The sequence below is a fragment of the Osmerus eperlanus genome, chromosome 5 (assembly GCF_963692335.1).
Source record: "Osmerus eperlanus chromosome 5, fOsmEpe2.1, whole genome shotgun sequence".
NCBI classification, from domain to species: Eukaryota; Metazoa; Chordata; class Actinopteri; order Osmeriformes; family Osmeridae; genus Osmerus; species Osmerus eperlanus.
The window spans coordinates 16572350-16595442 of NC_085022.1; the positions used below are offsets into that span (position 1 = coordinate 16572350).

The 23093-nt window shown below is 49.3% G+C and overlaps 1 protein-coding gene across 2 annotated transcripts in view; it reads left to right on the forward strand.

The window, feature by feature from the left end:
* brsk2a (BR serine/threonine kinase 2a) overlaps positions 1-23093 on the forward strand; it is a 56579-nt gene that overhangs the window by 32944 nt on the left and 542 nt on the right. The window contains exons 7-18 of one of the 2 annotated variants that reach the window (XM_062461967.1): positions 873-1019; positions 4641-4672; positions 5213-5377; positions 6548-6645; positions 8665-8815; positions 9079-9144; positions 13691-13751; positions 15451-15658; positions 15810-15858; positions 18420-18543; positions 20171-20351; positions 21054-21143. In XM_062461967.1, coding sequence (XP_062317951.1) covers positions 873-1019; positions 4641-4672; positions 5213-5377; positions 6548-6645; positions 8665-8815; positions 9079-9144; positions 13691-13751; positions 15451-15658; positions 15810-15858; positions 18420-18543; positions 20171-20351; positions 21054-21143 — 1372 coding nt within the window. The remainder of the gene's footprint in view (positions 1-872; positions 1020-4640; positions 4673-5212; positions 5378-6547; positions 6646-8664; positions 8816-9078; positions 9145-13690; positions 13752-15450; positions 15659-15809; positions 15859-18419; positions 18544-20170; positions 20352-21053; positions 21144-23093) is intronic. The other variant, XM_062461968.1, reaches the window with a different exon arrangement.

The following is a 23093-nucleotide window of genomic DNA, read 5'->3' on the forward strand; positions in this document are numbered from 1 at the left end:
TCCAAGGACAATAGAGACATAGTCACACTGAGGACAAGTTTCTTCTTGTCCATATGCTCCAGCCTGTGAGCAGCAGTTGCCCCCCCGCCTCCCTGCGTGGCAGAGACACAGAGCACCATGAGACAGACAACTAGACACACTGCTCCTCCCCTGCAGTTAGGCTTCTCCCCCCTCTCTCTCTCTCTCTCTCTCTCTCTCTCTCTCTCTCTCTCTCTCTCTCTGTCTCTGTCTCTGTCTCTGTCTCTCTCTCTCTCTCTCTCTCTCTCTCTCTCTCTCTCCCTCTCTCTGTCTATAACTCTCTGTAACTCTTCCTCTCCCTCTCCCTTTCTCTCTCCGCCGGTCTCTGTTTGGCATGTTATATTACTACCGTCTACTCGTCGAAGCTGTCATCTATCAAACAGCCACATCTGCAGGCTGTCAGCCTATCTGATAAATGACTCTGGTTGGGTTTACTAAAGTGGGGAGGAGGGAGAAAGAGAGAGAGAGAGAGAGAGAGAGAGAGAGAGAGAGAGAGAGAGAGAGAGAGAGAGAGAGATGGGTAATTATTAAAACCCTCATCGTTTTGTTTTTTATTATTTAATTGTCAGGTTTGGAGGCAAATCTGTGTAATTGGAGTGTTGTGGAGCTCTCTGAGGGTGTTGGGTTGTTTTGGCCCTCTTGTCCTCAGGTTATTCTTTGTTTTTTTGTTTATTAATGTGTCTGAATTCTGAAGCACGAGAAATTTCCTAACATATGTCAAAACTCGGTCTCTTCTCTACGCCTCTCTCTTTTCTGTATCTTTCTTTTGCTCTCTTTCTCTCTGGCTCTGTTTCTCTTTCCCCTTTTCTCTTTCTCTCTCGCTCTCTCTGTCTCTCTGCCCCCCTCCCATCTAGGGAGCTCTGCCGTTTGACGATGACAACCTGAGGAACCTTCTGGAGAAGGTGAAGCTGGGAGTGTTCCACATGCCCCACTTCATCCCTCCAGACTGCCAGAACCTGCTGAGGGGCATGATCGAGGTGGACGCCACCAAGCGTCTGACGGTCAGTAACCAGAGCTCCATGACCTCATCAGCCAAAAGGCAGTTGGCACATCATGTACCATTTAGTTGAGTTGGTCTGATCCTTCTTCTCCTCTCAGTCACTCTCCTCACCTCCCTTCTCCCACATCTCATCCTCCTCCTTTTCTCCGTGTTCTGTTGGCCTGAGAGGGCTAAGTCTGAAGAAGGCAGAGGGCGTTTCTGAGTTAGCCTCCTCGGCTCTAGCTTAGTTTACACATAACTGCCTCTCTCTCTCTCTCTCTCTTCCTCTCTCTCTCTCTTCCTTCCTCTCCCTATTCCTCCCTCTCCCTCTTCCTCCCTCTCTTTCTTCTGGAGAAACAGATCACCTTGGCAAGGTGACTGAAGAAGAGAAAGAGAGACATAGAATGGGAGAACATTTTAAGAGAGATACAAACTGATGTAGGGAGTGAGGGAAAGACAGAGAGGGAGAGGGAGAGGGGATACGAGATAGGAGTCAAATGTAAATAATGAAAGCGGTCAGAGTTGTACACAGAGGAATGATGGTGCCCTTTGTTCTTGCCCTGTATTTCTTATTCACTCTTTTTTCATCCAGATACTCACACACACACACACACTCGAACGCACACATACAAACTCAACATTTCCCTCACACACCAGGTGATTTCTTTGGGACAGTGGACAGTGTTGTGTGTGTGTACGCTAGGGATGCTGCCCTTGAGTGCATGCTAATATCCCATTCCCTCATGGCTGAACTATCCATCACTATGTCAGGGAGGACTCATTCACAGGAGCCCTAAGAGAACAGAAAACGTGTGTGTGTGTGTGGAGTGGGGGTGGTGTGAGTGTTACACTGTAGATAAAGTTAGAGCCGGTAGTGAATGACGGCAGTGGAGGATAGGTGAGAGGCTGAGGGCTGATGCGAGAGAGAATGAGAGAAAGATGGAGGAAGAGAAAGAGAGACAAAGACATAGAGAGAGGGTAAGGAGGGTCATTATGGTGATAAACATTACTGGAAGCTGTTCCAGAGCCGCAGGCCTTGTCCTGTGTGAATCCTCTGCTCGCTTTCCTCCGTCTCCGCTTGTGGTGGAGGAGGAAAGGTTGTTCTAAGTGCCTACATTTCCCAGCATGCATAAGCAGCACGGTTGCAATGTCCTGAGAAAACCCGTCCCTGTCCTTATGTTAAGGTTACTATTCTCTCTCTTCCTCTTTTTCTGTCTTTCTCTTACACCTCCCCGTCACACACACTTACACGCACCCAAACACATTTTCTTTCTCTCTCCCTCCCCTGCCTGTCTGGTCTGAGGGGACAGAGTTAGCAGAATGTCAAAAGCCCCTGGAAGGCATGTTCCTGGAGTTTAGCTTTGGCTCCTGCAATAGCTAATCAGCTGCCTGCCTGGGGTTACAATGACATCACCGGGGTTCAGCTCGCTGTGACATCACGGGGTTCAGCCCAGGTCAATGCTGTTGTTTCTCCCTGCTCACTGGCTGGAATGTTGTTGAGTCACACTAGCTACGACTTCAACCGAGTTGAGATGTCCGCACACGACCACAAGCAGACACGCACACAACCTCACGCACACAACCACACACACACAACCACACGCACACACACACAACCCCACACACACCATCATAAAAAGGAGGTGATTTAATCTATACAGGCTTAAGGGCTTTAGTCCAGAAAGGCATTTCTTCATTTTCTGTGAGCAGCTAGAGGCTGAAGCTAATGCAATCGGCCTCTGTCCTCTAGTTACTCTGTCTGAGGCCATGTAGACTCTGAGGAAGCCAGAGTCCTCCCCTCATCGTGGCCTGATGTAAAGGGCCTGTCAGTCCTGGGGCTGGGACAATGTCTCTCCTGTCTGTCTGCATGTCTCTTAGCTTTGTTTTGAATGAGTTTCTCTCTATTTCTCTCTAGATGTGTCTGTATTGTGAGATCTTGTCTCTCACAAGCCCCCACGAGCTAAGCTTTTGTCTTGACACAATCCCAAAGACGACAGGACAAAGAGAACACATTCAGGATTCAACCCTCACACACACACACGCACGCACACACATTATCCCACCTGCATGGTTGAAGGATGTTAGTGCTCGACAGATTTCTTTTGAAAAAGAGCACTCCTGTCAACAACACAGTGGGTCCTCTCTGCTCTCTCCCCCCAAGGGGCTCCCACTGCTCTGATGGACAGCCATATGTTTCACACACACACACACACACACACACACACACTCACTCACATATGCACAGAAGCACACACACACACACATACACAAAACACACACACTGCACATAGCAGATACACACAAACACACAGATACTAAATACACACACAAAATACACACTCGCACAAACAGTATACATGCACATTGCCGATACAAACACACACACATATTCAATACACATACAAACCCAGCAGGGCTGTACTCAGGAAGAGCAGGTGGTAGTGATGATATCTGATCAGTCAGATCTTTTCTGGGGGGGGGGGCGGGGGGGGTTAGGTGTTTCCACACCTACACATCCACACTCTCTCGCACACACACACACACATGCAGGGACTTTGTCGATATCCTAGACAGCGATCACATCCACGTGCGTGACAGCTGATGTGACCATACACACACCATCCTCCCTCACCACCAGACAGACTCAGGTTCATAGAGCAGTTGAAGAGACCCACTGAGGGCCAAGAAACAGCCCTGCTGTTAATCTCTCTGTGCGTACAGCCCTCACTCAACATTACACTCCGAAGTAATTGCTTCCCTGTCATCGGAGAGCTCACTGGGGATGTATTTGGTGTGAGGGGGCTGAATAACTGGATGCCCTATTGAACCCTGGTCCCTATGAAGTCCTCAGGGCTCGTATTGAGCCCTGCGTCCAGCAGAGAGGCTCGAGATCCACCGTTTCACAGTGACATCGATACAGCCCTCCAGCTCACACATCACATTGTCGACTCCTTCTGACGGACAGCTGCTTCTCTCATCCTCTTCTTATTGTTCTCCTTCCATCCCCCGCAAGCTGCCCCTGTCGGACTCAGTAACTGCTTCATTGCCAAAGCTGGCAAAGATGTGTTCTCTCTCTGCCCACAGGGCACTGGGTAGATGCCAACGCATCGGAAGGCTAGCCAGGGCAGGGAGAGGAGAGGACAGGAGAGAGGAGAGAGAGGGCTTGGCAGGGGTTAGATCATTCATGTGTGTGTTTGAGATGATGGTCGTGTGGATTAGGCTGGAGCCTTTTTTCTCTGTCTCTCTCTCTCTCTCTGTCTCTCTCTCTTTCTCTCTCTTTTCTCTCGCCCTTTTCCCCATTTCTCTCTCTGCCTCTTTGTGTAGCTCTTAACCACAGGAATGGCAGCATCTTCTCCCGTCTCATGTGTTTTCATTGATTCAGCTCCACCAATCCGCAGTGATTAGCGAGGTGTTAGAGGCCTGTTAGAATCATGTCCACGGACGATTCAATAGGTTCTTTTCATTTAAAACCCTCCCCCCCCCGCACACACCCTCTCCCAGCCGCCCTGCCTGCCCCCCCCCACTCATTTATTGATGTATATTTTCTGTTGTTTAAGATCAACTGATTTGCATAGTTGCAGGTGAAAGTCTGTCTGTGTTTCTGCCTGTCCTAACTGTACTCTGTTTTTTTCTTTTTTTACAGTTAGATCAGATTCAGAAGCATACGTGGTACATGTAAGTACTCTTCTATCCACCCCCCCCCTCGTCTCCTTCTTCTTTCTTCCTCTTTTGTTTTTGCCCATTCCTCTATCGTATTTTATTGGGGCTCCACCACTGGTGCGCGGTGTTTTGAGTGGATGTTTATTGTTTGTAGATGAGCTGTATACAGGATGTGGCTGGATGCCTGGCTTAGTTGGCTGGCTGGCAGGCTAGCTGTCTGGCATGGCTGTCTGGCTGTCTGGTTGTTATGAATGGCACAGCGTCGCCATGTCAACAGCAAGGTTAGAGATCCGCAGTCCGGAGGGAGAATTGTCTCTTCACATTCCCCTCTCCTCCTCCTCTCCTCCTCCTCTCATGGAGACGGAGGAGAAAGTAAACGGAGGAGACATCCTAAAGCGGTTACGTGTGTGACAGTGTGCGTGTGCGTTCCTGTGCGTGTGTGTGTCACAGTCCTTTGGGATCAGGAATGCGCCTCAGTCTAACCCTATACCTCAACTCTTCTGTGTGTGTATATGTGTGGGTGGGTGTGTGTGTGTGTGTGCGCTCTTCCTCCAGAGGAGGGAAGAACGAGCCAGAGCCGGAGCAGCCCGTACCCAGGAAGGTGACCATCCGCAGCCTGCCGTCCGCCGACGACATTGACCCCGACGTCCTGGACAGCATGCACTCCCTGGGCTGCTTCAGGGACAAGAACAAACTGATGAAGGACCTGCTCAACGACGAGTAGGTGGAGGAGGAGTGGAGCTGGGGAGGAGAGGGGGGGGGAGAGAGGGCAAGCAGATCGGGAGGAAAAGGAAGGAGAGAAAGACAAAGGGGAGGAGACCATGTGCGGAGAAGGAATGTGGACGGTCGGGGAAGAGGTGTGGTTCAGGAGAGAGGCTGAGTGGAGAGGACAAAAGAGGACGGGGTCAGAGTGAGATAGGAGATCGAAACAAATGGGAGAGTGACATGCTTTAAGAATAAGGAAGAACGGTAAAGAAGAGGGTGGGGGACGGAGGGAGGGAGGACTCTGAGCGCCAGAGGCCTTGAGTTGTTCCCCGCCGCTTATGAAATCCTTTGAACCTGTCGCTTTGGATGTCAGGACCCATAGATCACTTTGCTGTTATCACACACCGCTTAAGCTGGTTGCTACTGGTTATATCCCCCCCACACACACACACACACACACCAGCACCACCCTACTGCTCCTGCAATCCACCTCAAACCACGCAACACGCTCTCTGCTGAGATTGCTTCTCTACCACGGGTGTGTGTATGTGTGTGTCGGTGTGCCCACTATCATTATGATCCAACTAGAATCACTGTTATCTAACTAGTAGCACCAGTACCTTTGCTCCCCTGCTTCCTTCTCTTTCTCTCCTCTGCTCCCCTCTTCCCTCCTCGCCTTTCCTCTGCTCTGCTCTCCCTTGCTGTTATTGTATCTCCTTGTGTCAGTCTGATTTAATTTTCTTACCACAGTTAGGAGATTGGACTATAAACTTTGATTTGAGATCTTCTGTCTATGTGAGAAAACGTAATTGAGAAACTCATAATGTGACAATATTTTCTCACAACTTTATAGTTGACGTAATGGATAACAGACTTCTATTGATCATCTTAATGGGGCAAGGCTCAATGCTGGCTTAATGACTTCAAACAGAAGCCATCAACTCTGAAACTAAACTCACTTTTTAACAAGGATTGTGCATTTTTTAGTTTTGCTATCAAAACTTACATGCTTAATCTCCTATCAGTCATTTTATTAATGATGTGTTATTTTGCAGTCGGGCGGGACTTTGTGGGTGGGTGCGTGTATGTGTGCTGGAGTGTGTGTTTGCGTGTGTGTGATTCTGTGAGCAAGCAATCAAAGTGAGTGCCTGCATGTGGACATGGCTTTTTCTCTGTCTCCCACAGTGACAACCAGGAGAAGATGATTTACTTCCTGTTGCTGGACAGGAAGGAGAGGTACCCAAGTCACGAGGACCAGAACCTGCCTCCTCGCAACGAGATCGGTAAGACAGGGAATACGAAACAGGACCACCGTAAACACACAAAAGTGTCTCATGAGATGCTTGAAAATGCTTTTCTCAAAAAGCAAAAGCCGTTTCCAGAGTAGAGTCTGACCCCCCTATTTTGACGATCTGAAATGCAAGTACCAAACCGCAAAGCGCAAGTAACTTTGTGGGCGGGACTCCGGCTCGGTTGCTATTTTGCCGGCGGGATAAATGACTGCGCCTGCCGCAAATCTAAAATGAGTAGGTCCGAAGTAGCTACATTACTAATGGGTGTGGTTTGGGCGTAACGTGCAATAAACCAATCAGAGCGTCATCTCACATTCCCTTTAAGAGCGGATTTGCCAGGCGCACGCCAGGAGCGGTTCACAGCCAAGGAGACCGACGTTCTAGTCAGGGCCGTAACAGATAGACAAGTGACATTGTATGGGAAAGGCAGAGCAGTTTTCTCATTGCACTAAATTGCCCGCTCATGCTGCTCATTCAAATTCTTATTCTTATTTTTATATAGCCTACCCTATATTTTATTTTTTAAATTGTTTGGTTCTTGGAATTAGTTTAACTATTGTACTTTTTTACTTAATTTAAGACCCGTATATGTTTATTGTTTGCACCTTCCTGCCACAGTAAATTCTGTGTTTGTGTAATATAGGCTACATGGCGAATAAACCGAATTCTGATTCTGATGGAGATGGGAGAAGAAACCCACCCAAATTAGCTTCGGTTAAACAGGCGTGGGAGAAAATTGGCACAATTGTTACAAATCATGTTCACATACATAGAGATTTCTCATGAAAATGCTGAAAATCTTTTTATAATCATTGAAAAAATGTAACACGCCATAAATCAAAACAATGTAACGTAGCTTCGCAGAAAGAAGACCCTGGCCTCGCCAGCAGTGTGCACGGACCAAGCTTGCGCTCTTAAAATAGCATCTGAATAATGCGCCATTGACTTTAGACCACGTTTTTCCTGGTCAGTGGCGGAATTGTTTTTCGGAAACTGCAAAATAGCACCAGGGAACGTTTGCGCCGGAACACGCCTCCTTTTTCACTGAACCGCCCACGGGAGCGCAAGGTCATTTCGACGTGCGTCTGTGGAGGGAAAAGTCAGCTTTGCGTCGAGTGCAAAATAGGAATGATACTTGCGGCGTTGACAAAGTCAATTGCGCTGGGTGCAAGATCGGGCCCTGAGAAGTTTCAATCAAATGGGTCATGTACTACAACCCAACCCTTTTGGAACAGTGCAGTGCGACAAACCTTCTAGAATGTCAGTGTTCCTTGAGAAATACGCAGACAAGGACTGATTATTTTGAACAGAAGGATGATGGTCACTGCTATTTTAACGCTGTCCTCGTTTGATCGCAATCCAATGGAATTGAAATACCACTGACAAGTGACCAAGTGAACAGTCTTGGTAAAATTCCAAATGTTACACAGGAGTGTCGACAGGAAATGGACAACTTGGTCAGTGAGGTAATCAGAGGTCTCTCTGAACAGACAGCAGGTTTTTGAACAGAGACAGAACTCTCTCACAGCGCATGACTCAACCTCCTGAGGGGGGGGGTCAACTAGGTGACATTCTCGTCTTGTTTAGATATGGTTCAGATGAGGAGACATTCATGGAGAAACCTCATTCAGGGTAAATGAGGTGTTATCAGCATATTCTCACTAACAACATATTCTCACATTCTGGGCCCGTCCAATACTGTCAGTGCCTTATAATCATATTACGTTTGACATTTTGTTCATTCGTTTTCATTATCCAAAGCAACATGCGATGGTATTTCAACAGTATTTCAGTGGGCAATCTAAAGAGCCTGGATCATGTCTAAATGTCAATACCAAGGGGACAATAGATATGTTAATGATCCGACCAACGCACACACCTGGACACACATCATCAAGCTTGCCCTTGACATGCACTCCTCACCCACCTCCCTGCTTATGACACTCCAGCCAAAACAATCAGTTTCAATTGCCCCCCCCCCACCACCACCACCACCTTCCCTTCCCCCAGACCCCCCCAGGAAGCGTGTGGACTCCCCCATGTTGAACCGCCATGGCAAGAGGAGACCAGAGAGGAAGTCCATGGAGGTCCTCAGCGTGACAGACGGCGGTTCTCCCGTCCCAGCACGTCGGGCCATCGACATGACGCAACACGGACAGAGGTACGGGACACCCACCTGTCCGGACGGGGAGTGTGTGATGGGGGGGGGTCTTCATCTTGCTCCTCCAGCCTGATCTGAGGACTGCACCTCGAAAGCTTGGAGTCATTGTAGGCTAGCAGGGCTGGCTGACAGCTGTTGGCTCGGATCTCTTTGTTGACACACGCTCACAGATACGCACGCACGCACCCACGAGCACGCCCACTCTCTCTCACACACACATACTGACTGACACTCTATTGCCTTTGTCTTCTGTCTCGATGTAGTAAGACTGTGTTCAGTAAAAGCTTGGATATCACTGACGCCAATTCCAAAAGCAACAAGGATGAAAGGTATACATTCCCCCTCCCCACCACACCTACTCTACCCTGGTAAAACAACACTCTCCCCACTCCTCCCCTTCACCCCCATATCCTCCACCTCACCCCCCTCACCCCTGCACAGATGATGGGGGGAGGGTAGAGATGCAGTGGTACTTTCCTCAGAAGGAGATGAATTTAAAACGGTTACAGCAACACCAGCAAATCTGACAGATCCAATTCTAACAGAGCCATTTTAAAAGGTTGTCCACCTCGTCGTGTGACCACCAGCACCGTACTGGTTACAAATGTTTGTGACAGCAATAGAATTAGATGTGAGCAAAATGAATTAGACGAAAGTTAAATTCGACATTTCCTTTAATCGAACATGCTCGATGGAATCAATTTCAGTGTAATGTTCTGCTGTATCTCCCGGCTGCTATCTCCTCTTCCACTCAGTCAAGTCAGCCAGTCAGTCAGTCCCATTTCCTCTTATGCAGAATACTCCGATATCTCAGTAAAGTGACACAGCCGTCATCATCACCAGTCACTGCAGCCCCATCACACATCTCAGGCTCTCAGCTTATTCCACAAACCAATATCCTGATAACATGCTCCCTGTCAAAGGGTGTGACGCCTCTGTACTGTCTGAGGAGATTGCATGGGAGGGGGGGCAGCGAGTCAGAGACGACCCAGTCCTCTTTAATCACTACTAGTGATTGACACCAGCTGGGGAATTGCTTGATGGTTGATCGGTTTCAAGGCAATCTAGAACCATGTATTGTTCTTCAATATCTACCCGACTGATTTTTTTGGGATCAATAATTTGATGAATCAATAACGGAGATTGACCCCCTAAGAAAGACCATCCCAGCTGTACTCTCTCTGTCTGTTGACAGGCTTCATCCTAGGGGGAAATCCTGTTTGCCACATTCATCTCATCCCTCACTCCTCTCATCCGTTCCCCTCCTGTTCAGGGCTTCTGCCCACGGCGCAGCTCAGTTTCACGCTCAGGGTTCATTTCCCTGTTTTCCATTTCCTCCTCTGCTCCTACCCTCCCTCCCTCCCTCTCTCTCTCTCCTTCTCCTCCTCCAGAGACAGAACGAAAAGTTCCCCTGCATCTCCCCCCTCCATCCTGTATGTTCTGTTCACTTAGTTTGTTTCTTCCACCCCCAGCCCCACCCCCCGCCCCTTCAGTCCCTCCCCTCCTTACTCCCTCCCTGGGTGTCCTGTATGTGAATGCCTTTGGTCCCCGCGCCCCCCCTCTGTTAGTTTGGGATTGCTTTGCTGGTGGAGGAAACACAGCCATTTAACTCTGCAGGTTCTCTGTCACCTGATGGACAGGTGGGGTGGAGGTGTGTGTGTGGGGGTTGGGGGTTCTTGATTCACCTCCACCAAGAGGACCACTCACACCCCACATCCCCCACACCTCCACCCAAAGGACCAGTACCACCATATATGTTGATGTTGATAAAACAGTTTAAAACGTTTCCTCTTTCATCCTACCCTTGTGTGGCTGTATGCCTCAAAGGTTTTCTGTAATGGAGAGTTGTGTGTGTGTGTGTTTGTGTGTACGTGTGTGTGTGTACGTGTGTGTGTGTGTGTGTGTGTGTTTGTGTGTACGTGTGTGTGTGTGTGTGTGTGTTCCATTAGGTATGTTTGTGGGCACGTCCACACGTACTATACTGATGTCCAAATATTTGATTGAATTTGTGTGAATGTAACCTTATCTCTCTCAAACAGCAAAGTTTTGTCGACAGCTTAGAGACTTTTGAAAACTTTAGATCAGAGTGTGTCAGGAATCCTCCTGGCTTTGAAACATCTATTACGACAGGCCTGATCTCTCCTCGCTCTGAAAGAGGGGGGGAAGAGGGGGGGAAGCACAGGAGTAAACTTGATCTAAGACGTGACAACAGACATGTCTCTACCTCAGACACTGTCCACCCGCATCCTCACTGCAGACCTCGGTCACAGTCTGCTGCACCAGCCCTTCCCTCTTCTGGTTTACCCTCGTCTGTACCTCAGAACTATGTACACTAGTTCATACAGGACGGTAGCTATACAGTCATTAGTACAATACAGTAGTTAGCATAGTACTACAGTGGTTAGTACAGTAGTGACTACATTAATGAGTACAGTAGTATGTACTTTACAGTAATCATTAGACTAGTGAATACAGTCTGTACACTACGCACACCAAGTTCTCTTACTTTATTAAGATGAGTAATTAGTTGTATCCAAACCACATCGTTAGGGAGATGTAAGTAACTGTCAGTGTGGTGTTGTCATGTGTTATCACAGGCTCTTGGTTGTTGCCACCTTGCTAACATAACAAATGTCTAACATTAGAATGTTTCAAAATGCTGTCGAGTCTCAAACCTTAGATTGAAAATATAGCCGAGAGGAACTGGTGGAACACAGGGGAAGCTAATGGCACATAAATAAATTAGATATCAATATTTACACTCAGAATCATTCTGTTATTTTGACTCGAGTGTGTCTTCTTGTGATCTTAAATCGTGCTTTAATAGCTGCATACTTATTGAGTATGTTTAGATAAGTGCAAATTAAACAAATCCCACTCATTTCCACAGTGTTTGTGGATGTTGAGTGGTAAGAGATTGGGGGGGGGATAACATTCTCTGTATGTGTCTTGGCCGCCTTGCTGAGAGATAAACTATTTTCCTGTTTACGACAGTTTTGATCTGAAGAAAGATTTGCTCTGAGCGCTGTGATATGCATTACAGATGGCGCTGGAACTCTTTCACATAGGGCACACACACACACTGGCACACTGACACACGTGCACACACAGGGCATGAGAGCTAGAGAGCACAAACATTGTGTTGATTTCTAACACATTCATTTTAAGAGTGCTCCAAACAATGGGTTGATGAGAAACATTTGGGAACAAAAATAGACTACTGAGACATAAATGATCTCTCTCACAGACACACGCACACACTCACACACAACTAGATATTCTAGAAACAACACATTTGGCTGCATATCTGACCTCTTTTCTGCCTCCAGGTCCTAGTGCTACCAGGCATTCTGTCTGCTTCTGAGTTGAACTGATTCCATGTCCTCTTTCCAGAAACCCCTTGTGCTCATATCATCTCCCACAGTGCACCACTGCACCCCACGGGTGCACTTGATGGACCGCAGAAACAAAGATTGGTCACACACACACACTTAAACACCTTCAGGGAGGTGAGGATGCTTATTTAAAAAGTTTAGGGTCAGCAATAGACTGCTGAGACAGATATATAATCTCTCTCTTTCTTTCTCACACACTCGCGCGCTCGCGCACACACACACAAACTGAAGGGCAGGCTCTTTATTTTCTCTCAGTGTATTTCCTAACAGGGACTCCTTGTTTCCATTTGGAGAATGATAGATGATGGCTCGGCCGCATCTTTCCCCTCTCTATAAATACAACACTCATCTACAAGAATTCATCTCGAAACTCTCAACAGATGTACTGATGGCCCGCTCCAGATAGACACAACCGGGGACATGACCCTCCTCGTGTCGCTTCTGATCCGACCACATCAGTTCTGGTTCGGTGTGATTCTGGCCGCAGAGAGCAGGCTTTGTTTACCTCCAGATCAGGGGTCCATGTGATGTGTGCCTGGAGAAAGCATCTCTGGGGAGCTCAAGGTGGAACATTCCCGCCCCTGTAAACAGGAGATAGCACCTGTCAGCTGTTCTGTTTTTAGAGACACCCTAGCAACAAGGTATCATCTCCACGCACACACACACACACACACACGCAGGTACTGTAGATACATGGCGTGGGTTTATTTCTTTTTTGCTGACATCTGTTAGGGTACTCTCTGTTCTGTTCTATTTCAGTCTGCGTGACCACTTCAGCCCATCCCTGCGTGTGTGTGTGTGGGAGTCTATCTCCAGTACCTATCATACAGAACAGGTCTGAATACTTTAAAATAACGAATAGTAGAATCGAGAGACAGAGAGACATACAGAGACACAGAGAGATAGAAAGAGAGAGAGCGAGAGAGAGAGACAGACACACAGAGAGAGAAATAGAGAGAGAGAGTCTGACAGAGAGACAGATAGTCAGACAAAGAGAAAGAGAAACAGTCAGACAGAGAGACATGTCATACGGAGAGACAGTCAGTCAGAAATACTTGCATGTAAAACGTTGACAACACATCAAACCGATTAGGAATGTTTAATTTTAACCCCAGGACACCCAGGGATGGAAATGAATCAACATGTTGATGCATTAGCGTCATAAAGACAAAAACTAAACCTTCGAAGCGTGTGAGGGAAGCTCTCAGAAATCCTCCCATTCACATTCTAAATGTTCCTTCTGAGTCTGCGACTGTGTGTATGTGTGTGTGTGTGTGTATGTGCGCGCAGTATCACGGTTGTATGGGGGATTGGTAGTAACCCTTGTGCTTGTGTTTGCTGTTATCTGCTCTAGTGCTTTGACATCGGGCTTAACCTCAGCCTCATCTCTGACCTCTAACCTCTCCTACTGTATCCATGGGTGTGCCCATTGTAACGTACACTAACTGTGTGTGTGCGTGTGTGTGTGTGTCTACTCCAGGTCACGGTCCATCAGTGGAGCCTCCTCTGGTCTCTCCACCAGTCCTCTCAGCAGTCCACGGGTAAGTACCCCCCCCCTTCCCCCACACACCCTCACACATGCAGTCTTTTTCTCAAACACAAAGACACTCACACGTAGGAGGAGAGCTGGGAATTGTCTGCTCTCTCAGTCCCGTCTTCCTCCTCTCTGTGTTCTGAGGCCTGAGCTTTGTGGAAATCCAGCTCAGGGAATGCTGGTTAAAATCCCCCTCCTGCTGATTAGACCAGGGAGGGTTGTGGCACAACTTTCCAGCTGACTGGTCTGGAGTGGCTGAACGATTATAGAGGCCGGCAGATTAGCCAGAGAGCCGTAGCTCCTCTCTGCATCTCAGTCACAGCCTCATTCAGCCTCACAAGGCCTCTCACAAAACCTCACAGCTTCTCACGTGACCTTACAGCCTCTCGCAGCCTCATCCGGCCTCACCGCTTCTCACACAGCCTCACATGCCCCCCCCCCCCACCTGCCCTTGATTGCGTGCTGTGGAGGAAAGGGGTTTGATGTGACAATACTCTCAAAAGCTGCTTCCAGCTCTGTGGCCAACATGCCTGAGTAGGAGGATTGTCTCTATATCCCGGCCAGGCCATTGTTACCTACCGATCCATCTGAATACACAGGATGTCTCTTCTCCTTGGTCTCAGCTCTGCCATCACTCACTCACCTGTCTGCCTGTCTGATCTATCTGCGTGTGTGTCTGTGCATGCGTACTCGCGCGTGCATGCGTAAGCGTTTCTGACTGACATATTCTCTGTCCACGGACCATCGTGGACTCCCTCTGAGGAGAAGTCCTTCTATTCTCATTTTCTCCTCAGTTCTGAATGCTCTCCTGAATCTCAATCTGCTCTTTTGTCGTTCTCTCTTCAATTTTGTTCTTGTTGCATTTTGACTGGCTGATTGATTTGGCCCAGTGGGCTAACTGCATGTTGTTGTTTTTTTTTTTGTCTTTTCTCCATTTCCTTTGTGTGTGTGTGTGTGTGTGCATGCTCGCGTGTGTGTTACATCTCACCTGCTGCTCTGTGCCTTGGCTGTTTGTCTGGCCATATCTTTGCTATGTTGCCCCCCCCCCCCCCCCCCCCCCCGTGTGTGTGTGTCTTTGTCTGTGTATGCGTTTCCATTTCCCCTCTAACTATCATTGGTGCTGGTTGTGCTTGTTGCTTGCCCCCCCCACCACCACCACCACCACCACCACCTTCCTCTCTCTGTCTCTCCATCCCCAGCCTGTCAGAAAGTTCTGTGTGCCACCCCAGTCCCCAGATCTGTCCCTGTCCCCCAACAACAGCCCCTGCCCATCCCCCGAGCACAAAGCTACCCGGACAGGCGCCTGCACCCCCACACCAAACTCCCTCGCCCCCCACAGCGAATCCTTCCTCTTCCCACACCAGAGAACCCAGACTCTCCCCGCCAAGCCCAAACTGGCCCCGAAACCCCTCCATGCCACCCGTTCCAACCCCCTCCCCGACTCCAACCAGGACCTCTCCTCCGCCCCCGCATTGAAGCTCTCCACCCCCTGTCAGCCTCCCTCCTCTGTCTCTGCCTCCCCCTGCACCTCCCTTCTCGCTGGAAGCCCCCAGGCTCCCCACCGGCCCTCCCTGGGCGCCTGTCCCCAGCTCTCTGTGCCCTTCACCCCCATGGTGCCCCTCTCGCCCATCCGCCTGCACCACTTCCACCCGGTGACGCCCTCTCCAAGCGCTGACCACACCCCCAAATCTATTCCCATAATACAGGTCACTCCCCACCCCTCCCCTCGGGGCAGCCCCCTCCCCACCCCCAAGGGAACGCCGGTGCACACGCCCAAGGACAGCCCGTCAGGCACGCCCAGCCCCACGCCCCCTCCCAGCCCGTCCTTCGGGGGCATGCCCTGGAGGACACGCCTCAACTCCATCAAGAACAGTTTCCTGGGCTCGCCACGCTTCCACCGCAGGAAACTCCAAGGTACGCAGGGGGGTTTCCCATCACGGCTGGGCTGTAATGGCTATCAATCGCATTTCGAGACCCGTGCACTGTATTCAACTGTCTAGGGTGTTGTTGTTGGCCTGTTGACCTGTCTCTCACCTTTGACCTCTCTCACCCTTGCTGTCTCCAGTCCCAACACAGGAGGAGATGTCCAGCCTAACACCGGAGTCTTCCCCGGAGTGAGTTTCCCCCCCTCCATCCACCATCACCCCCTCTGCACCTCTCCTCCTCAATCACTGAAATGATCACACACAGTTTAGACAGATTTGTTTGCGTCCAGTTTAAAGACAGGTTTACATTCAACGCCGCTCAAATTGCAGTCCAGATTGAAGGCAGGGGGGAGGGAGAGGGAGGGAGGGTACAGGGGTACTGTAGGAGGGACACTCTGGTTGGGGGGGGGGGAGGGGGGCCGAGCGGGTGGGTGCTGGTGTGGGGCCGGGTAGTTCCGATGATCTCATTCTGTTCTTGGGGGTCCAAGAAGGGCTTGGCTGGCCTAGATTAGCTTGCATGACTGGATCACTACCTTCTGGCTGGGGGGAGGGGTGTGAGGGGGGAGTCAGTCTGTACACTACAGATGGGACTGGAGAGGTTAACACAGCTTGGGCAGTGACACCCCCACCCCCTGCCTTCCACACACACATGGAATACATACAGTGCATACAGTTTGCTAACACACACATACACACACACAAATGCATGTAGCAGGTGAACTGAACATGCTCCAGTGAACATTGTATGGAAGATAACACTCTGTGTGTGATATACACTGAGAGAAGTGACTTGGCTACTGTCAGACTTGTGCAGATTAGGAACCAGACAGAATCCACCAGGACGTGTAAGAGGCTGCAGGTACACATGTATACTTGGGGTAGACATGGATGTTCAGCTGGCTGTATTATTTTCATCTCATCTCTCTCTCTCTCTCTCTCTCTCTCTCTCTCTCTCTCTCTCTCTCTCTCTCTCTCTCTCTCTCTCTCTCTCTCTCTCTCTCTCTCTCTCTCTCTCTCCATTATACTAACAAGTTTCTCTCTCAGTCTCTATATTTCTTTCTCTCGCACTCTCTGTCTCTCACACACACACACACAGAGCTTCTGTTCTCAGCGCAATTGTCAAAAAACTTTCCACCTACGCAGAAACGGCTCATTTCCCAGAGGACATCTTCCTTTTTGGGGCGCCCGGGAAAGAGAAATAATGAAAAAGCAGATGCATCATCATCATCCTATAATATCGGCATTACATCTCTCCATCTATCCATCCATATCCCCTCCATTGCAGAACAGTTCCTCTGTCTATCCATCCCTTCACACCCCCATCCCTCTATGGTAGCAGGGATATCACCCTCCCATCTATCCATCTCTCCTTCCATTCATCCCGCCATCCCTCTATAGCTGCCAAGTTATCATTTCTCCACACCTCAAGTATCCCTTCATGTCTCTATCCTCCATCTCTCTATCCTCCATCTCTCTATCCTCCATCTCTCTATCCTCCATCTCTCTATCCTCCATCTCTCTATCCTCCATGTCTATCCTCCATGTCTCTATCCTCCATCTGTCTATCCTCCATCTCTCTATCCTCCATGTCTATCCTCCATGTCTCTATCCTCCATGTCTCTATCCTCCATGTCTCTATCCTCCATCTGTCTATCCTCCATCTCTCTATCCTCCATGTCTATCCTCCATGTCTCTATCCTCCATCTGTCTATCCTCCATCTCTCTATCCTCCATCTCTCTATCCTCCATCTCTCTATCCTCCATCTCTCTATCCTCCATCTCTCTATCCTCCATGTCTATCCTCCATCTCTCTATCCTCCATCTCTCTATCCTCCATCTCTCTATCCTCCATCTCTCTATCCTCCATCTCTCTATCCTCCATCTCTCTATCCTCCATCTCTCTATCCCTCCACGTCTCTATCCTCCATCTCTCTATCCTCCATCTCTCTATCCTCCATCTCTCTATCCTCCATCTCTCTATCCTCCATCTCTCTATCCTCCATCTCTCTATCCTCCATCTCTCTATCCTCCATCTCTCTATCCTCCATCTCTCTATCCTCCATCTGTCTATCCTCCATCTCTCTATCCTCCATGTCTATCCTCCATGTCTCTATCCTCCATCTGTCTATCCTCCATCTCTCTATCCTCCATGTCTATCCTCCATCTCTCTATCCTCCATGTCTATCCTCCATCTCTCTATCCTCCATCTCTCTATCCTCCATGTCTCTATCCTCCATCTCTCTATCCTCCATCTCTCTATCCTCCATCTCTCTATCCTCCATCTCTCTATCCTCCATCTCTCTATTCTCCATCTCTCTATTCTCCATCTCTCTATCCTCCATCTCTCTATCCTCCATCTCTCTATCCTCCATCTCTCTATCCTCCATCTCTCTATCCCTCCACGTCGCTCTCCAGCAGCAGGGGGAGCATCCATCTGCTAAGCCTCCTCTCCCCACACCCTCACCCATAAATCAGACCTCTCACCCAGCAGGGAGCCGTAGATGGAGGAGGGGAGGGCAGGGGTGAGGGGAAAGAGGGGTGGGGGAGAGGGGGAGGGAAGAGGTGGACCGAGAAAAGAGGGGAGGGAGGGGGTAACCAAGTAAAGAGTAGCAAAGTTTTAGTGTGCAGTTTGGAATTTATGGGCCTACGCTAAACATTATATTGCTTTAATATCGTCCCAGATTTATGCAGACATTACATTCAAAGTAGCGTTGCTAAGTACTGATGGAAGCCTTCTCCCCCGCCGACAGACTTGCCAAGAAGTCGTGGTTCGGTAACTTCATCAGCCTGGAGAAAGAGGAGCAGATCTTCATCGTGATCCGAGACAAGCCTCTGAGCTCCATCAAGGCCGACATCGTCCACGCCTTCCTCTCGGTAACGCCCCCCCCCCCCCCCCCCCCGTGTGACTCCTCCCCCTCCCTCCGCCCACCTCCTCCCATCTGCTCTCACCATTCTCTCTCTTCCTCCCTCCTTTACCTGCCCCCTCCATCCCCTCTGTCGTCTCGTTCGGGAGCCTGGGAGCCGTTGCCGTGCTGGCACCTGCTGTCAGAAGGAGGCTCCTCGCCGCCGCATCGGTGGTGTTGATTGGCGCTGGTTGTGGGCAGGCCTTGTCCGTGTCCACGGGCGTTTCTTCCCCGTGTGCGGCTAATTTATGTGGACGCTCGGTAGGCACCTGGTGTTGTCCTCCTCCGCTACGACTCCCTGTCGCGACTGACGCCTCTCACTGGAGGTCAATGGGAAATCAAAACGGGGCACTCGGTATTAGCATACAGATGCCTCGCCCTCGCCGCGTCGCGCTGAGGAAGGGAGAACGTGTTTGTGCGCGTGTGAGCGCGTGTGCTTTTTTGCCTGTGTATGTGCGAGGTGCCAGAGAGAGAGACGGAGAGAGAAATGTTGGAGAAGGGCGAGAGAGACACAGAGAGACACAGAGAGACACAGAGAGACACAGAGAGACACAGAGAGACACAGAGAGACACAGAGAGACACAGAGAGAGAGACAGAGAGAGACAGAGAGAGACAGAGAGAGACAGAGAGAGACAGAGAGAGACAGAGAGAGACAGAGAGAGACAGAGGTAAAGACAACACTTCTCTCAGATCTGCTGTCTGTAAGTGAACAGTGATTGAGCCTAAACAATGAACAGAACTATTTCTGTTACAGACTATTTTACCACCTAAACTTAACAAACTCTTGGAAAACAGAAACGATGCCAATGCAGGTTAATGTCAAACCGTTGCCCCCATCTTGGAGCTAGCTATTTTCCTCTCTAGATTATGCTAGCTGTATTCCAGACAGCAGATTGGCACCTGAAAAACTAGAATTATACTCCTCAGCAAACTCCCTTAATGGGATGTCAAATTTCCCCAGTAGCTAGCTGAAACGTGACAGTTTCAGAGCTAAACTGCTGAAGCATTCCAACAAATGTATTTTAGTAGGAGTTGAGTGTTGGATGATTTAAGATTACTTTAGCTGGAGGAGTTTATGAATGCATGGTTGCTCCTTGTGGCTGTAATCTGTTTAGAGTTTAATCTCTGTTTCACAGCATAGGAATGTTGTAGTGGCGGTTCATTCAACCTGTCAGGTACAGGTGGTTGACAAAATTAAACATGAACTCTCACTTCAGTTCCAATCTCTTCACTTACAACTCCTCATTCCCCTCATATCTCTCCTCTCTTCCTGTTCTCTCTCTCCATCTTTTTTTACTTTGCCTCTCTCTCTCTCTCTCTCTCTCTCTCTCTCTCTCTCTCTCTCTCTCTCTCTCTCTCTCTCTCTCTCTCTCTCTCTCTCTCTCTCTCTCTTTCTTTGTCGCTCTTTCCCTTACACATTCTCTCTTACATTATCTGCCATCTACCTCTCTTCTCCTCTCTCCCTCTCTCTCTTGCTCTTCTCTTTCTCCCTTTTCCCCCTCTCTTTCTCATTTGCTCTCTCACTTTATATCCATGCATCCTTACTTTCTCTCCCCCTCTCTCTCTCTCTTTCCCTCTCTCTCTCCCACTCTCTCAGATCCCAAGTCTCAGCCACAGTGTTATATCCCAGACCAGTTTCCGGGCAGAGTACAAGTCCACAGCAGGTCCCACCGTGTTCCAGAAGCCGGTGAAGTTCCAGGTGGACATCACCTACACCGAGAGCACCGCTGCCACCAAGGAGAACGGCATCTACTCTGTCACCTTCACCCTGCTCTCAGGTAACACGCGCACACATCCACAAACATACCACACACATGCACCAATGGCACCAACAAGAGCAGCATTATCTACTTGGTCACTGTGCTCTATAGCAACACACACATACACACACACACACACACACAAACATAAACACACGAAGATATACACGCATACAGACAAATATTCCATTTGGTCGGCCCTAACCACATGCATATTATCATCAACCGTCCTTCCCTCTTGAATGAGATGATAGTTTCTTCTCTGGTCTGGGGCTGACCACAAAGACAGACCCCATTCATTGTCCCTGTGCTCGCAGTCCTAGCCATGTGTGAGAGGAACAATCTGCACTCCAGGGGAGAATTTAGACAGAGGAGATGGCACACACGCGCTCACACACACACACACACTCCGATCCTCACACACACATACACACGCACACACACGTCCACAGAAGCACTTTTACCTTCCCTAATCATAGGCCATTTGGAGCCTGCTGGTTTTCTGATGTCACTGACTGTAGAAACTGAAGGTGCCCTGTAGGAACCCTCCCTCCCTCCTCTCCTCCATCCTCTGTGAGACCCCTCCCTTCTTTCCGTCCTTGATTCATAATTTCCTCCCCTGTCTTCAACTGGTCCCTTTATCTTTCCTTCTTTTTCACGTGTGTGCACGTGCGTGTGTGTGTGTGTTGTGCGTGTGCGTGTGCGTGTGTGTATGTATAGGACCCAGCCGACGCTTCAAGCGGGTGGTGGAGACAATTCAGGGCCAGTTGTTAAGCACACATGACCAGCCAGGGGTTCAGCAACTGTCTGGTGAGTGGACCTCCCTCAGCCTCTTACCCCCTCACCCCTAACCCCTCTCCCTTTCACCCCCTGATCCCCCCCCCCCCCCACACACACACTCAACCACCCTCCCTCACCCCTCTCCTTTCACCCCTCGCACTCACCCTTCAAGCCCCCGACCCTTCAACCCCTCTTCAATGCTACAGCTCAGCTACCCCCCCCCCTTCCCCCTTACTGCATCTCTCCCCCTCTCTGTTTACGTAAGCGGCTTCATCTGCATGGCATAGCCTCTGATCACAGTTCCAGGGTCAGTTGTTACCTGAGCACCCGAAAACAGGTCAGGATCTGAGGATGGGGGAAAAACATCTGATCCTGGAACAGTGGTCAGATGCACCTTCTAACGCTAAACGAAAAGGCACCACTTCTCACCATGGCAACGCCCATGCAACACACCACCAACAATCCCACAACAGACTGCAGCAAAGTCAACAGATCGGCTGATCATTGAGGCTCGGACCAAGAGCTGGAGCACGCTTTTTCCCTCAGTTTTTTTTTCTCTCTCTCTCTCTCTCTCTCTCTCTCTCTCTCTCTCTCTCTCTCTCTCTCTCTCTCTCTCACACACACTCTCTCACACTCTCACTCTCTTTCTCTGTCTTTCTCTCTCTCTCTCCGCCTCCTTTGTCACTCCTTCATGGTGCTCCTGGTTCCACCCAAGTTCCTATGTAGACAACTCACTGTCACCTCAGTAGTGGGACCCCATACAGATTCGTCAGGGCAGGTACCTCAGAGTGTCCTGAGAGAGGACAGGCTCAACAGCCAGGTCATGTGACCTCTCAACTTTGACCTGATCTTTTCCGGTGCCAGGAGCTGCTTGACCTCCTTCATCCCTACTTCCTGTTGTGTGAGTGTCTGGCTGGAGACACAGAGCTCTTGCATCCCATGTCCCCAACTAGCAGTACTGGAAGACGAATAGATGAAACGAAGAAAAGAAACGAGGCGGCGATTCTCTCGTCCTTCTCCCCTCTCCTCTCCTTTCAGCATGTTCTTCCTTGTGAGTCATGGCTCCCTCACGTGTTTCTGTGCTCCTGTCTTTCCTCATCCACCTGTTAACAGCCCCATCTGCTGGTTGAAACTGAGAAGTGCAGCAACTACCTGCATGATTAATGTCAAGTCTCAAGTAAGCAAGGTTGAATCGTGACTTTGATCGATCGATTGTTGTAATCGTCAGTGACAAGGGACCGGTATCAGGGTTCGTCTGGGACCAAGTTATCAGCTGTCATCAGCTTCCTTCCAATATGCTGCCTCTCTCTCTTTCTTCCTCTCTTTTTCTCTCCCTCCCTCCCTCTCTCTCTCTCTCTCTCTCTCTCTCTCTCTCTCTCTCTCTCTCTCTCTCTCTCTCTCTGTCTCTCTCTGTCAGTCTCTCCTTCAAACTGAGTTTTCCTATAGTTGTTATTGATTTTGACTGTTAGAAAACTGTTGCGGTGCTCTCCGTTAAGACTTAGTGACAGACTGGACAGAGGCCCTTCTTCAGTCCTCGTCCAGGTCATACTGGTGTTGGTGTGAGGAGGCCGGCATCAGGAACATCCCAGGGCCTTATTGATGTCGTAACTACAGATATGTGAGGAGACTTTAGGTGTGAAAGTCAGTTTGGGTGCAGTTCAATGGGCGTGTGTGAAGCCCTCAGTGACATTGCCTGTAAAAAGAGCTAAAAGGACTACAAATCTGAATTTGACATCATAGTGTAAAACAGGAATTTGACTTTTATTGACTCTTAGTTATATGAATACATGTATGTAGCTGTCAGCTATACAGCTGAGATGAGGGGTGTACTGGAGACAGGGTGTGCTCTTTTATTTATCACTAAGGGCACACTATTTATCATTCTTTACTCGCCAACAATATATCAATCTTATGATTTCACGGCTAAAAAGCAATGCTGCAGTACAGCATGGACCACTACTGCCTACCCACTGGCAATGT